Consider the following 15,769-nt stretch of genomic DNA (forward strand, 5'->3'; position numbering starts at 1 on the left):
ATCTGTACACCTTCGCCCTCGGACATGAATATCGAGGCAGCTTATCAAGTACATCTTGCAGGTATATCGAAGTGAAACAACATTAACAGTACTTCGGATGGAGACCCGCTCCACCAGAACTCTAACGTGCTCACCGTAGTTGCCAATGAGTATTTTGTGCTTGTCAAGTGTGAGCGGCACCCTTCGAGGTTCCGAATAGCATTCGCTTAGGTCCTGGCCAATCCAGAGTCGTTGCGTGATATCGCCTCAAAGGACAGGTAGGCAAGTGACAGGTAGTGGGTGGTTTGAGCAAACTTCCACGGACATGTGAGACCTTTCCTGTTGATCGAGTACATAATATGGCAAGCTCGCTATTCCAGATCCAGCGGCATTGTCTCTTTCCCTTCTTCTTTAGACACTCTGTCCTGCCATCATCATTCGTACAGATCTTTTGAACATGTTCTCCCTACTACTTCGCCTATTCCTTCTCATGGCTGTGTTGCCATTGACGAGATCGGATTTCGCTGCTTATACATATTCGCCTCGCACCGACTTGGGAGGAAGACCAAGAAGCTCGGCTATGATCTCCCGGCTTAGCAACACAAGCATAGTTATTCTTCATCCCGGACCGACACAGGATCACCACAGTCTATCTGTCGTTCTCCTATCTCCAAGTCCGACATCCTCTCGACTTTTGTCCAACGGAATTGCAGAGGAGTTTTGTGCTAAGTGCACAACAAGTCTATCAAACCACTTGAGCGACTGCCCTGCGGAATGTACCGTCACAGGACTTCACAGTGTTTTCTCCTCTGAGTCTGTTCGTCATGGCACGAGGAGTTTTCCCGCACACTCGTATGCTAGCGCCAGTAGTTCGTGGACTGCTGATCTCGCCATCGCTTCCGTGTCGACGTTACCGAGTGTTGTTCCTCGTCCGGACCCTACCCAGTCGGTAGCAACGACAGTCGATAGCATCGCCACGCCATCCAGTCCACAGTCGCCATCGATTCCAGCATCAACATGTGTCGCCCCAGTTACTCCTCACTGTTCAACTGTATCATCTGTCGCCGAGCAGAGTAAGACAGCCGCTCTCGAAGGACAATACTATAGAGCTCAAGTCGCCAGTGTGATAGTCAGTCTTGGCGTGAGCAGCATCATCAGTATCTTGGTCGGACTGTTCACCATCAAGTATTGGATCTACAAGACCAGACGGGAAGAGAGGACAGGTACGGAATCATTCCTGCTTGGAGTCAGTAGATCTTGAAATGGTCGACCTGTTCTTGATCTATGTGGCAACGAGATCCAACTACAAGCGAAGGACCTGCACCGCATGGAAACTGAACCTTCCACCGAGTCATTCCGAGTACCCCTTGCATTAAGATCATGGAACCGTATATCAGGACCGTCACGGGCCTCTCTGTACTTGCTTTTCTTTCTTTTCAAGTCTCGGTCTAGCTTGGATGTCGGCCTCAAGCGTTACGATTGTCAATCGTTTTTTATCTCTTTTCTGATCAATTCTCCCATTTCATCTCGACCATGCTAGTTGCATGTTGCGATTCAGTCTGTACGTACTTCAATCTAGCTCTTTTGAGGACCAAAAGCACAGTTGTATCTTCGTAGCCTCAACCCTAGTCTTCCCATCTACACTTGAGACTTTCCGCATACCGACCTATCATGCCCCGTCCTAAACCCTCGACTCCCACACAAAGCAGACGCTCAGACCCGACCACTAAACCCAAGAGCAGTCACTCAGCCCGAGACCAGTCCAAGCGTAATATTCACAGCAAAAAGAAGAAAGACAAGAAGATTGCAGCTTCTGTGGATCGAACACAGTACCTCCAGATACCGCACAGAATAATGCTTTGTTGAACTGAAAGTAGAACTTCAGTCTGGCGCTCTCCCAAGTGAGCTAAAGCTGCTTAGTGTTTCGTGAGTGTCACGTGATGGCAAAACCTCTGACAAAACTTATATATAGCTCAACAGTAAAAGGTCGGATTGACTCAAGAGGCCTCAATTGCATTCGATACAGCTGGTGGTATACTGCATCTACGCGTGGGAAGTGCTTGTTCTTTTTATATCCTCCAAACGTTTGTTGTTCACGAGGCATGCACTTAGAGATGAAAAGGAAAGGCCGATATCTCGCCTCCAAAGAGGTAAGCTTGCGGGTTGATGAAGTGTTTGAAGAATAGAAGTATATTATGCGTATGCAAAACCGAATCAGATGAAGAAAATCATATCATTCCAATTCGAAGATACATGGCCAGCTTGCCTCAATTTTTGAATGTGTGAGTGTGTACATATCATGTACCAATGACGATGAGATCGAGAGGAGTATAGTATGGACTTTACAATACCAGAGGACAGGGTTGCCCTCTCGATCTGTCGGTTAGGCGTAATATCGAGAAAAATATGTAGAGCGTTCAATTCCATGACATATTGACTCTGTATATAGAAGACAAGATGGGGAGCCTGGTGATGATATAGCTGGCAAGTACGAGATACCACAACTGTGATCACGATGGAGGGAAAAAGTCGCTTCTAGTGTGGGAGGGTTGTTCACGACAGACGGTCGGACCGCCTATGTATATTATGCTAGGTCTTGATGAACCCAAGAAAGCAGCAAGCACAAGCAATGTGATCTAAAAAAGAAAAGGGAAAATTGTGGATAACCAAGCGTGAAACTTCCACAAGGCAAAAAAGACAGGGTGGTTTATGAGTAAAGAAAAAGCTTCCCGCTTGACATAATCAAGATCTCCCAACTCCAACTCCTTTCGCTGATGGTGTATTGCCCCGTGAACCAGAAAAGAGAAATTCATGCAAGACCCAGACGCCAACGTCGCTCAGATCAATTGTATGGGGGATTCTACCCCTCCTTCTTATGCTCCGGGATGTTTGACACCCATCTATATCGTCCCTATGCCATATTCTCTTGTCCCATATGCGCGATTTCTGTCGTGCGCTATCATGATCGTTGCCGTCCGTCTTTTCGTCCTGTATACAGTCACGGCTTTGTTGTTCGACTGTGTCGATGTTGATGGTGTGTTTGTTGATGACGTCGGTTCGTCTCGGCGGATGTATCCTTCCTGCCGCCGACAGGCACATCGTCCAGCCAAATGTCTCCTCCTTCGCCTCTCTCCCACTTACTCCATGCTTCCTCCATGGCATCTTCTAGGTCGTGAACCCAACGCTTCGTGTCGAACAATCCACTGCTCCATCTTCCCTCGGTAAGCAGTCGTCTCAGTTCTACCAATCTCCCGCGGCCAAACCCGACATCTCGACTGCCGCTTTTAGGGTAATAGAGTCCACGACCGAGTTGGATGGCGAGGTTCTCATACTCTTCCTCCGAATCGGCAATCAGATCCCGTTCGCATTGTCGTCGTTGAACGGGATCGCGAGGTAGCGCGCCGCGTAGAATACTAGCAGCCATGCGCGAACACATCTTATATTCCCATCTCGGTCGCGTCAGCAATGGAGTTCCGCTCCACAGACAATCGGCAGCTGTGGTGTGAGCATTGCACTCTGCCGTGTCGAGGAACAGATCGCAGACTTTGGCCCGAGCGATATGGAGATGTTTGGGGGCGACATCCGTGAAGATTATGCGAGACGCTACCGAATGACCGGCCCAGAGAGCTGCTGTGCTTTTCAAGTGGGACTCGCCTAGGTCTGGGAACCGTAGGAGCCAGAGGATGCTGTTTGGTACGGCGCTGAGAATACGTAGCCAGGTCCTGAAGGTAGTCGGTTCGATCTAGGACAAATTGTGTTAACTACAGTTCGTTTCACTGCGCCACAGGTGGTCTTACCTTGTAAAGCTGATTGAAGTTGGCGAAGATGATTGCATCATCAGCGAGAGTAGGGAAGAGTTCCTTGCGCATATGCCACCTTCGCTTCTGCTCTTCATCCCAGTCCAACTTTTCCTCCTGGCTGTCGGGTGCGGATTGTTTGTGATCGCAGCAAAAGAAAGTATCTCTGCAATATATGATGTTCTCACCGTACACCCAATCATCGCCCCGCTCGTCACTACTGACATTTGGACCATCGTTATCATCCACCAGGGCGTCTTCTATATCCACGTTCCTGCGCCAAGGACGCAAAACAGACGGCGGAACCGCGGTCTCGTCAGCGAGCAAGTAGTCGCACCACTCCGCGCCCAAGGTACCAGCGAAGCCCATGAAGCTCATTTGTATAGGAGCCGGTCGAGCAGCGAAGACTTCGTTTCTTGCCCCTCGAGTGTACCCATTCAGATTTACTAGAATGTGACATCCATCTTCCACTATTTTATTTACCAATTGTTCACTAGACCATTGTGAGGCATCTCGGAAGACAGGCGCTTCTTGCTCGATTTGCTGACGATGTATGCTGCGATCCGAAGCGGTGGTCGCGTAACAAATGGCTTGAGCTCGCGTCGGGTCGTGCAGACCGAAGACTGATTGCATAAGGTGCGCCAACGGGTGATTGTTGAAGTCTGAGCTCACGTACCCCACCTTTAAGAATGGTCGAGGAGGAGGCGGAGGAGAGGAAACAGTCGCTCTCAGCCAAGGCAAGCGAAGAGTCGAAGCCGAGATACGGTAGCCGTTGCGTTGCGAGATCAATCGAATCTGCTTTGCGGACATAGGTGCTGTAAAGGTATGAAACGGTAGAACAGTTGGAGCGTGAGGTACAGGCAATGTTGCTGGAAGATAAGGTCGTAGATAGCTGCTGTGAGGACGTGGTCGCTTTCGAACGTACTTATCCTGGTACCACTGCCATGTGACACGCTTGCTGGCACGCTCGACTAGCCGTGTGACGCGCGCGCCCTCCCACTTCTTGCCGGTCCAGGCGTATAGCGTCTTCCGTAGTCGATCTCGTCTTTGCATTGCATCATCATCTGAACCCTCCAGACCGGTCAAGTGTCGTGCCAAAGTCTCCACGATTGATGGCGTCAAGACACCCCGTCCCCAGTCTTCGCCGTCGACGAGTTGCTTTTCCACGATGTCGACAACTCGCTTGATCCATCCAGAGCTCACAGTCCCGGGTGCGCTTCCGTCAATGAGCATACCTCGATGATCAACGTGCCATCGGTCTCTTTTCGCACCGTCATTTGCGATACCACCTCTTGACTGCCACCCACACACTGAGTTGAGAGCATTCGCGAGGCCGCAAACAGCTTCTGCGAATGAGGGATTGACATCTACAGCCCGCTTGTAGTATTCAATGGCATCACTGATTCTGCCCTTGTCCTTGACGGCATTGGCAAGGTTCGCTAGCGCTATGTCGAACTTTGCATCACACTGCACGGCTGACTTATACATCTCGATCGCAGCGTCAAGTTGTCCGATATCTTTGAGTAAAGATCCAAGGTTTGTGTAGAGATGAGCATGTCGATTGTCCAACATGAGACCATAGTTATAGTATGCAAGAGCCAATGCGATGCCACTGCCTGGAGCGACACCAGGTATGCTGTGCTTCATCGAGCGTTGCTGCTGCTGAAGCACTGATCTGGCGACCGGTGCGATTTGCTGAACACCTGCGAGTAGGATCCCGACATTGTTAGCCGTCGAAGGGCTTGGCTGGAGGGAAAGAGAGAGATAGTATATAGCTAATATGTCTCTGACACCTCCAATCATACGCTTGTCCGGGTCCTGGGAACTGATCGTCATGTTGTCCTGAAATATCTTTGCTAATGAGAGCAAAGAATTACTTGTTGTGGCAATGGCGGCATTCTTAGCGACACTTCCTGAGGCACAAGGAACGTATCGAAGGCCAGCCAGCTCTCCGCAGTGAGGGAAGCACGCACGGGCAGTTTGAGCTGCTTGTTCGGGGTAAAGCAACACTGGGTCATTATCGTTCGGCGTTGGTAGTTGTGCTGGTGCTCCCGGAGATGTTTGAGCTGTTATCGTTGATAAAACGTGCTTAACTAGTCCCTGCACACTTGCAAAGTTGCGACCCAGGGCGAGGAGTACCGCATCCTCAAAGGACTTTGCAGCGCCGAGATTGTCGCCCATCGAATAGAGCATGTTGCCTTTAGCATGTATCAATGCTAGTATACGACCGTTGTCACAGCCAGGGATGGCATAGCCACTGGTTCCGAATCCTGGCTCAGAAGGGTTGGTGTGTTCCTTTCCAAAATAGTCGCCCTCTGCGTCATAATCGAAGTGCACTTTGTCAGACGCATCTGAGAGGGAAGGAGATTTGCTCGTGTTCGACATAGAGCAGTCGTCGTGGCTATCGTGACCTCGATGTGGTTCGTGTGACTTGGCGATTCGCAACGTGTGCTGAACGTAGTCGATGATGTTTATGGCATCTCTTGCTCTGTGGCTCTGACAAAGCAGGCCCACTAGATGTTCGACGGCCTCGAAATGATATGGCGCATCCCTCACGACTTTCCTCCAGTGCTGCTCGGCTTCGTTTGGCTGTCCCAGCAACACTAAAGTTGCGGCAAGGTTAGATGCAGCTTCAATATGTCTATCTCAATATCAGCAACATGGTCATGGTTCCTAGACAGTGAAGACATACTTTGGATCAAGCTCGAGGACTTTTTCGTACCACCTCTGCGCCTTTGCGTGATTGCCAAGACCATAGGCTAAGCAGCCGCCCAGATGCATTCCATCGATCCACTGCCAATCAGTCTCTTGGCATAACTTCGAGACTACAGCAAGTGCGCTGATCGCTCGCGATGGCGGAGAATTGTCTTGTCCGTCAATTATCTGGGCGACTGAAGTGACCGGGCTGGACAGATGTCTCATAGGCTGAGGACGTTGACTGGCAGTGGCGGAGCGGTATGACGACGGCGGTGGCATCTTCCTGTCAAGCTGTTGCTCACGATTAAGAGCATCACGAAGGGGGTATGGTGTTGACTCTGTCGGCCTTGGGGTAGAGTCATCTGCCTGCACAGCAAGTTCAGGATGTGACGGACTCGGAAAAGGTGCGCCAGATAGCTTCGGAGGTTGAGGGTAAAAGCTCGGTCGTGGTTGAGCGGAAGAAGTTTGGCCGTTCTGTTGTTTGAGTTTCTTGACTTGATGTACATATGACAAGAGGTCGCGATATACCTGTAAAGCCCAATGAAGGATCTCTTCACGATACTGAGCAGTAGCAGGTGAGGGTCCCAGTGGCGGACCCTGATCGTGCATTCGTGTAGGATCTACAGCACAGTCAGCTTTACATTTGAAGCAGCAGCACGTTTCAATGCTGGTTTGCATCCGGGAGGCCTACCTGGGGTTCCGTGTGGGTGGGGTAGAGCCAGCCCACCGTGGGTAAGTGTAGGCCAATTCGCACTTCTTGACGAAGATGACACTGGGTATGCCAACGGCATGAGGGCTTCATGCTGCCAAGTTGACATTCTGCCACAACCACCATCACCATCCCATCGAACATCAGCTTGTTGTTGAGTAGCGTTAAATCGTGGATCTCTCTGGGCAGCTGGACGATAGGGAATGTACGTTCCGTCGTTCCAATACGGTCCATAGGGTCCTCTACCTTCTGTGCCAGAGGCAGTAGGACCCAGATGCTGGAATGGTGGCTGAATAACAGAGGGCACGGTTTGATTGTATGTTTGAAGAGAATGCAGCTGTCGATAAGGGCCTTGCTGAAGGAAAGAATCTAACTGGGGAAACTGCCCATAACCATGCGGGATGTCATTACGCGGAATGAGTGTGTACTTCACAGGTTGTGTATCATGAGCGTTACTCTCATATGCACCGTTGATTGTGCCACCGGGGGTTTTGCGTCGCAGCATGTGTTCCGACGTAGTCAACACTGCACCAGCGACCGGAGCAGCATTCTCTACATAGCCTGAGTGTCCCTGAACAGGGTACGCAACTTGTCGAGATTCTCGTCCAGGAGCTGAGCCCGTCGCGAAAGTCGCGGATGTACTTTGGTCTGGATACATGCCATAATGTGACGGGAAACTAGCATGGCGACCGAGGAAGGGCGGATGATTCATAATTGTACAGTTCATGGTTGACCTTCCAGAACTATGGTCGTCAAGTTGTGCAAGCAGCACAGCGCAAGTCCCTCACCTTGATGCGTCTGTGCCTATGCCTTTGCGAAAAGAAGTGTCGATATTCGTGAACGACATTGCCAGTCATATAACACCTTTTCAAACACCAGGCGCCCCGACCAAGAGCAGTCCTTTTCCCTTTCCGACAATTACGACTCTTTCCAAAGCAGGGCAACGAATAGTCCCGATGACCAGGTTGATGCAAGCCTGCAGTTGACGGACGGATTCCCGAGGGCTAGACAAGTTGACGGAGAGAATAATATCGAAGGTGGTCAAAACAGCAGGTTCCGGTGTCGATTGCGCTTCGTGTGGAAATGGTGACCTGACGTAGCTGGAATTGAGGGTGGGCCTGAATGCTCTCTATATGCAAGGGATTGGCCCAGCACTTGTCGCACAGCGAGGCCCTCTCGACTCACTCTGCACGTCGGCTTTCTGTCAAGCGGCTTCGATACCTCAATCTTACTGATTGTTGGTGGCAGAGTAAGCTGTTCCCTACGGTCAGGGCTACACACTGAGACGTTCTGATGAGGTGCCGTAAGACGCTTTGCTGACCAAATCCAGAAAGGTCAGGATGCATGCGTTCTTGTGTCTCGAGGATTCGCTCTCACTACAGGCAGGCTGCAGACAGCGGTAATATACCACTGCCGCTGCTGTGCGTGGCCCCGGGATTTTATGGGACCGGGGAACAGAGAGCGGACGAAAGACGTGTGGTGGTTGTGATGAGTACTTGCGCAAAAAGAACAGCGATTCGCTAAGTCGGCGCCTAATTACTTTCAAGGCTATTTAGATCAGCAAATGGCAATAGCATGAGACCGGCCGCCAGAAAGTACTGATAGTACGTTTGGGGGCGCGGGTGGTCATCAAACGTCAGGGTCTTGTCCAAAGAATGGGGGCCAAGAAGGTGAAGGCAAGGCAAGGCAATAATCAGGTCGTGTTGTTATTGCTCGAACACTGTGCCGTCTGGTCCACGCGGGACACAGGAGGGCGCAAGAACAACAAGAAGATCAGAAATTCGGACGGGCATTCGGCAGGCGGCGGCGTGTGCGATTATACGTACTGTACACATCTCTGGGTGGAGTCGAATCACACGCAAAGGAACGGGCAGATAATGCGTCTAGAGGTGCATCGCGTAGGACGATCCTTAACGATGTGGGCGAGGCTGCCACACCTTAAGGTTAGGCCAATATAGGGCGATACAAGGGTTCGGGACAGCCATCGTTTCTTGTTTCGCATCAAGCGAATCACCTATTGTGATTCATCTTTCGCTGTACATCAAGACAAGACGAGAACGGACTCAGCTGCATGTCTGGACTGCTTCATGTCTGTTGCTGTAGGTTTGTCAAACCGCTGGATCCGAGCCGTCAACGTCTCTATGGTCAAGATGAATCGTCGTCTTCTTTACTCCCGCGACGGACTCGTTGGCTTGCGGGCTAGTACGATCGCCACGCTACAGGGTTGCGCCACCACAAGGCCGTTGCCCAAGAAGAAAAGACGACTTTAAACCCGCGATCCGCTTCGGAGTGAACGAATGGTGTACAGCACAAGTGTTTTGGTGAGGCTGATTGCCCGCATATGTGGCTTGCATGGTCACAACGGAAAATACACGTTCATAGGTCCACATCCAGCGAAGCGTCTTTGCTGTCAGCGAACTCGTGCGCAGATGTGAGACAACACCAAGTTTACTAATGGTTTCGCAAAGAGCTTTCCAGCGTCGAAGGTAATTTGTATGGGTCGTCGACTCTTAGCACCTTCCTAAATAATATGAAAACGAACATCGCGTGCGAAGAACGAGTTGAGACAAGACACAGATGTAGTAGAGCCATACCGTGATATTTTGCGAGGCAACTCTTAATTAAAATATATATACATGGCCTGCTCGCCTCATGCAGGTCGCTACAACTCAGCAGCACTGTTTGATTAGCGTGTTCATGAAGTGTCAGTATGTCGACCTCAAAAGATGGACCAATATGCCCACTTATTCGGACATCTCGGTGAGTAATTGGTCTGTCGAGTCTTCTTCGCACCAAAATAGGCCAGGACCACGGGGCGGATGGTCAGGGCCAGAGTGTTGGCGAAGTGAGGGAAAGGAATGGAGGGAGGTTCAGGGAGTAGAGGCATTTGTGGAAAATGTTTAAAAAGAGAATAGAAAGTCATTGGGTATCTTCGTCAAAAGTTGCTTTTTGAATATGGTATCCGTCCTTGGTATCATGGAAATTTTACATGAACGCTCGGTTCGAAAGCTATCATAATTTACTCCTCAGGGACTGCAGTAGGTGTTAGCGATATGTTATTGCCTCCCAATCGGCGAAAAGCACTCACTCTCAATCTCACCAGCCTCGATGGCGTCGGAGATGTCCTTGGGGCTCTTGCCATCAACCTGGCAGCCAGTGGAGAAAGCGGTACCGAGAATCTCCTTAACGGTACCCTTGAGGTCCTTGGCCATAGACTTGAAGCGCATCTTGCGGGCGATCTCAATGATCTCGTCAAGAGGAACAGACTTGGTGTGCTTGATGTTCTTCTCCTTTTTGCGGTCACGAGGAGGCTCCTTGAGGGCCTTGATGACAAGGGAAGAGGCCGAAGGCACAACCGAGACGGCGGCTTGACGGTTTTGGATGGTGAGCTTGACGGTGACACGGAGACCCTTCCAGTCACCGGTGGCCTTGGCGATATCTTCACCGACCTTCTTGGGGGAGAGACCAAGAGGACCGATCTTAGGAGCGAGGGCGGAAGAGGCACCGACTTCACCACCAGTGGCTCTCAGGTGGATCACCTTGACCTCATTGGGATCGAACTTGGGAGCTGCAGAGAATTACGATTAGCCAAAATGCCGCTGAAGCTGTACCTCTGCGTCCAGCGCAGGGCAGCCAGCATTCGAAAGGACGATACTTACGCATGGCTAGTACGTAAGGTAGTCGGTCTCTTTCGAGTAATTATGGGAGGACTTGTAGTCGGTCGTTGGTCGCACGAGGAAGAGAACAGGAAGTTGCATCGCAGATTGAGAAAGATATGGATAATTTTCGCCGGGATGGTGCGCCAAGAGTGCGGGACCAACGGGGAGTGCCGAGCTCCCAGTGCGAGTGGACGCACGAGTCAAGTATAACTTCCATCCAAGATGACCAGAGTCAGTAAGACCCTTGTTTCCTCGCACTTGCCCAAGGTACTTGCCTGCACGCTGCCCCTGCTGTAATTACAAGTATGAAAGTATGCGACTGCCGCCAAGCCAGGGAGAGCTTCGTGTGCCTTCCACAACTGATGATGACAGCGAAGCATTCTTGAGATATGTAGACACTTTATATCATCTGAAACACTCCACCGCATCCTTTGATTTCTCCCACAATAGAACAGAGAACAGAAGTATTTCTGCATCCTAGAGACTGTCGCTATTGAAATTGTAGCGCTGAACAGGTTTTGTGCTCAAACTCTCTTGCAAAGCAAGAAACCGCAAAGCAAGAAACCTGGATTGGCCAAACACCACCAGTGTCAATACAGGCGAATTGGTAGTCACATATAGTCTACGAACTTGCATAGCACGATCTTGCAGATTCCCGTGAACGTAGATTGACGGAATGGCGCAACAAGGTCAACCTCAGCCTGGCCAACCCCAGCCCGGTCAACCGATGATGGGGGGTCCACCTCCTCAACCTGGGCAGCAACCGAGCCCGCAGCAGATTGCAGAAATGCAGCGCCGTCTGGCTGAAGAAGCACAAAAGCACGGCATGACCGTCCCTCAATACGTCGAACAGCTGAAGGCGCAAGCGATGCGTCAACATCAGATGCAAGCTGCCATGCGCCAGCAGCAGATGCAGCAGGCTGGAGGCGCTGGTCCGCCTCAGCAAGGACAAGGCCAGGCTATACAGCCCGGACCGCCGAAACCTGAAGCATTGGCTGTTGCCAACTTCCTCAAATCACAAGATCTGAAGACGAGAACGTGCATCTTCCAGGAGAAGAGAAAGGACATGTTTAAAGGTACTTATATGACCTGTCCAATGTCATCTCTTTTCCCTCATCGAGCTAACGAATCCCTCTCAGTCAAAAGAGCAATCCGAGCACTTCACAGTCCAGCTTACGAGAAAGCACGTAAGAAGAACCCTCTCCTGCCCGAAGTCACAGATCGTGCAAGCGCCGAAAACACCTTCAAATTATTGCCCCTTGGACTACTTGCCCTGCGCGTTACCAAAATTGAACCGGAGGCAAATTCCCCGCAAGCGAAGAAGAAGCGCGTTAAGGGTCTGTGGACCGTGAAGGTGGAACAGCAGCAAGATGCAGCCGACGAGTCTCATTATGTCTGGCTTTACGAAGATCCTCGCGCCCAATGGCGAATGCGGCTCTATGCACTTGGCGCCCTTGTTCTGATTCTCGCTGTTGTCTTTTTCCCCGTCTGGCCCTATACTATGAGGCTCGGAGTGTGGTACCTCAGCATGGGATGTTTGGGACTGCTCGCCCTGTTTTTCGCCATGGCCATTTTCCGTCTGATTCTCTTCGTCATCACCATGTTCGCTGTGCCTCCTGGCTTGTGGCTGTATCCAAATCTATTCGAGGACGTCGGCTTCTTTGACTCCTTCAAGCCATTCTGGGGTTGGCAGGAAACACCCGAGGACAAGAAGAGTATCAGGAGTGAGAAGAAGGCGAAGCTCGCGGCCAAGAAAGCGAGGAAGGAAGGACAGACAAGTGAAACGCCAGATGCCAGTGCATCGCTAAACGAGTCTTCGCCCCAATCCGTCCAGGCAAGTGGCGCTGAGTCTCAGGAAGGTGCCCAAGTTGCACGGAGAGTTCCATTCCAAGGAGCCCGGGTCGAGGAAGTGGAGGATGAGTGATCATGCTCTGGGATTTGCCGTCCATTGCGACGACTGTATCTCATGCCTCAGTGGTCCGTACTCCTTCTTAATTTGTGCTGCTGAACGGGGCAAAACTTTCTTATATTGGCAGAATGCAAAACGTACTCTGTGATCTGCAGTGTCTTCTCGCCTTCGCATAATCCAAGATGTTCACATAAAGCGACCGACTTCCAATTACCCAGTTCCGGATTAGTTTACTTGGCTTCCGTGCTCAGATGCACAATACCCGCTCCGTCGGATGTCCAGCACGTTTAAAGCGCTGCCTAGGTAATCTGGCAACTCCCGCAACTGCTCATCAGATAATGTGTTATACCATACTACAGATCTGACTCTGGACTTCGTTGGCGAAGATAAGCAATGACGCCGCTTACGACTCAACGAACGGATTGGCTGCGCCCCGTCAATGATCTAACCAGCCAAGCCCTTGCCCAGATGAGATGTAAACCTTGCTTGAACCCCATACCATCGAGTCAACCTTTCCCCTGACTATTCGCTACAATGCTCGGTCTTATTATCTATATGCGTGCTGTAGAACCTTCCTCCCAGAGGTCTATCGTGGGCTTGGTAGGAATTCAACAGATCGTAGCTGTACTTGGCACACTCGTCTTCGAGCCTTTCGACGCAAAAATGACATTCTCAACTATCTTAGATTGCATGCAATGGTATAGGAGCCACTTCGGCGACATCTTTACTCTTCTCAGTGTCGCATCTACACAGGCACCACATCGCATTACCAAGACTGTTCGAGCTATCCTTTCGCGCTCATGAAGCATACACCTTCGGCCATAATACGGTGGCTACGGCAGCAGCAGTGATCACCTCTGCACACAAATGCGAACCTCCAAGCTATAAGAGGGAGTTGTTCTGCCAGCCATGCTATCTGTTCATCATCGGATCAATAGCAATCGTTTGCATAGTATCTGCAACATCTACTCGTAATGAAGTCTTCTCTGTACCCTCTTGTGGTGGCGCTGCCTGCGATGGTACTTGCATACCCATCACAGCTTACTGCCAGATCCCACGGGGTTGTGACCAGCCCGGAGGATGTAGCAAACAGAACATTCGACTACATCATCACAGGAGGCGGTCTTACCGGTCTTGCTGTTGCGAGCAAGCTGAGTGAAGATCCAAGCAAGACCGTTCTGGTCATAGAAGCCGGCGAGAATCACGAGAGTGATCCTCGCGTTTACGATGTGCGCACTTATGGCCAGGCCTTCGAGAGCGAGATCGACTATAACATTACCTCGACACCCATCAGCTGGAGAAACGGCACAAGGCTTTCAATGGCTGCTGGAAAAGCCTTGGGTGGATCTGGCTCGATCAATGGAGCTTCCTGGACGAAGGGTCCCAAGACCCAGTATGATCTCCTTCCGATCCTGACTGGCGACGAGTCTTGGGGCTTCGAAGCTTTCAACAAGAAGATGCTGCAAGCCGAGAATTTCAATCCACCGGCAGCAGACCTCGTGGCCAAGGGTGCCAAGTATGATCCGGCTTCGCATGCTCATGGCGGTCCCGTTCAGGTCTCTTTCGCACAGGGCATGTTTGGCAGTATCCAAGTACCTGCGCTGCAGGCTTCTGATGTAGTTTGGAAAGGCCTCCAGCGTCTGGCTGATGTTGCCTCCGGCGTCGTCAACGGTGCAACGACTATTCCGAACATGGTCCAGCCTGATATCAGCCAGAACCGCTCCTCGCCCTTCGCGGCCTACATCGCTGGCGAGCCCGAGACTCGCAAGAACCTGGTCATACTCACAGGTCACCGTGCTATTCGCATAAATTGGGAGGGCAATGATACCGCCGGCGGAGATGATCTCGTGGCGTCCAGCGTTGACTTTCAAGCAGCTCGTGACAGCCCGGTGCTGACTGCTCATGTTCGCAACGAAGTGCTGCTTGCATCGGGCTCTATGCAGTCTCCACAACTGCTTGAGCTGTCTGGTGTGGGATCACCTTCAGTTCTTTCCGCTGCAGGTGTCCCGCTTGTGAAGGCTCTCGAGGGCGTAGGCAAGAATCTGCAAGAGCAAACAAAGAATAGTGTTTTCTACACCCCCAAATCACTTCAGTTTGATGGCACTGGCCCTTCAAGCGCTATTGCCTTTCCAAACGTGCACCAGTTGCTTGGTGAAGAACAAGCAGAAATCGTGTACGCCGAGACCATGGCCTCTCTTCCCTCTTATGCGGCTTCCCTTGCTAGCGAAGGTCTCGTCGCGAGCGAGTCCGGCACTCTCGACATCCTCCGTCACCAGGTGGAGAACCTTTTCAATGCTTCCGAAGCTGCAGCTGAGATATTCTTCACTTTGACGCCAAGCGCACAGAATGTCGGTATCGATCTTTGGAACCTGATCGTTCTGGCGAGGGGGACTATTCATATTAGCACGAACAGCTCATGGGACTTGCCTGTTGTTGAGCCATCGTACTTCAAGCACCCGCTCGACCTTCAATTGCAGACCCTCGCTACAATGCAGAGTAGACAGGTCTATGAGACCGCTCCACTGTCCGACTACGTGACCGAGGAGACTTTCCCAGGCTTGGATGTTGTGCCTCACAATGCGAGCTATTCGATTTGGGAAGAGTGGGTGAAGGACACTTTTACCTCGGTCTGGCATCCCATTGCGACTTTGTCTTGCATGAAGCGGGAGCTCGGAGGCGTTGTTGATGAGAGGCTCAAGGTTTACGGTTTGGCCAATGTCAGGGCGGTGGACGCTAGTGTGCTGCCGGTGCAACTGAGCGCGCATCTGAGCTCCTCGCTTTATGGCATTGCAGAGAAAGCCGCAGAGATGATCAAGGCGGACAACGAATGAGTAGACAGTTTGGGAGAGAGAGAGATATAGGGGAGCAGGTCAGAGAATGTGAGCACATTCATGCGACTTGGTAGATTAGACACAATAGATATAGATGGATATAGACAGAGACATGGACATGGTAGATTAGATTAGATTAGATTAGATTCGGTATCAGCACAAGCGAATGGAAGACATTACAATCTTCG

The 15,769-nt window shown here is 51.1% G+C and overlaps 4 protein-coding genes across 6 annotated transcripts; 2 read left to right on the forward strand and 2 right to left on the reverse strand.

Annotated features, from left to right (window-relative positions):
* Positions 1–2,977: 2,977 nt before the first annotated feature.
* AAFC00_002330 (uncharacterized protein) lies at positions 2,978–7,909 on the reverse strand (the record flags this gene model as incomplete). Of its 2 annotated transcripts, none has more annotated exons than XM_069341632.1 (4): positions 2,978–3,721; positions 3,777–6,417; positions 6,469–7,093; positions 7,165–7,909. In XM_069341632.1, the coding sequence occupies 4 exons, from the start codon at positions 7,907–7,909 to the stop codon at positions 2,978–2,980; spliced, it is 4,755 nt and encodes a 1,584-aa protein (XP_069201722.1). The 2 variants fall into 2 exon arrangements, with proteins under 2 accessions (XP_069201722.1, XP_069201723.1); XM_069348506.1 differs by having other exon boundaries at positions 7,165–7,894.
* A 2,292-nt stretch (positions 7,910–10,201) lies between these two features.
* Positions 10,202–10,845, reverse strand: AAFC00_002331 (60S ribosomal protein uL11; the record flags this gene model as incomplete). The annotated part of the gene is made up of 3 exons (XM_069341633.1): positions 10,202–10,215; positions 10,271–10,750; positions 10,842–10,845. The coding sequence occupies 3 exons, from the start codon at positions 10,843–10,845 to the stop codon at positions 10,202–10,204; spliced, it is 498 nt and encodes a 165-aa protein (XP_069201724.1).
* Positions 10,846–11,517: 672 nt separating this feature from the next.
* AAFC00_002332 (uncharacterized protein) lies at positions 11,518–12,765 on the forward strand (the record flags this gene model as incomplete). Of its 2 annotated transcripts, none has more annotated exons than XM_069341635.1 (2): positions 11,518–11,917; positions 11,981–12,765. In XM_069341635.1, the coding sequence occupies 2 exons, from the start codon at positions 11,518–11,520 to the stop codon at positions 12,763–12,765; spliced, it is 1,185 nt and encodes a 394-aa protein (XP_069201725.1). The 2 variants fall into 2 exon arrangements, with proteins under 2 accessions (XP_069201725.1, XP_069201726.1); XM_069341634.1 differs by having other exon boundaries at positions 11,572–11,917.
* A 959-nt stretch (positions 12,766–13,724) lies between these two features.
* AAFC00_002333 (uncharacterized protein) lies at positions 13,725–15,581 on the forward strand (the record flags this gene model as incomplete). The annotated part of the gene is made up of 1 exon (XM_069341636.1): positions 13,725–15,581. One exon carries the CDS (start codon positions 13,725–13,727, stop codon positions 15,579–15,581), a length of 1,857 nt encoding a protein of 618 aa, XP_069201727.1.
* Between the last annotated feature and the right edge of the window lie 188 nt (positions 15,582–15,769).

Source organism: Neodothiora populina (assembly GCF_041146345.1).
Source record: "Neodothiora populina strain CPC 39397 chromosome Unknown canker_contig_14, whole genome shotgun sequence".
NCBI lineage: Eukaryota > Fungi > Ascomycota > Dothideomycetes > Dothideales > Dothioraceae > Neodothiora > Neodothiora populina.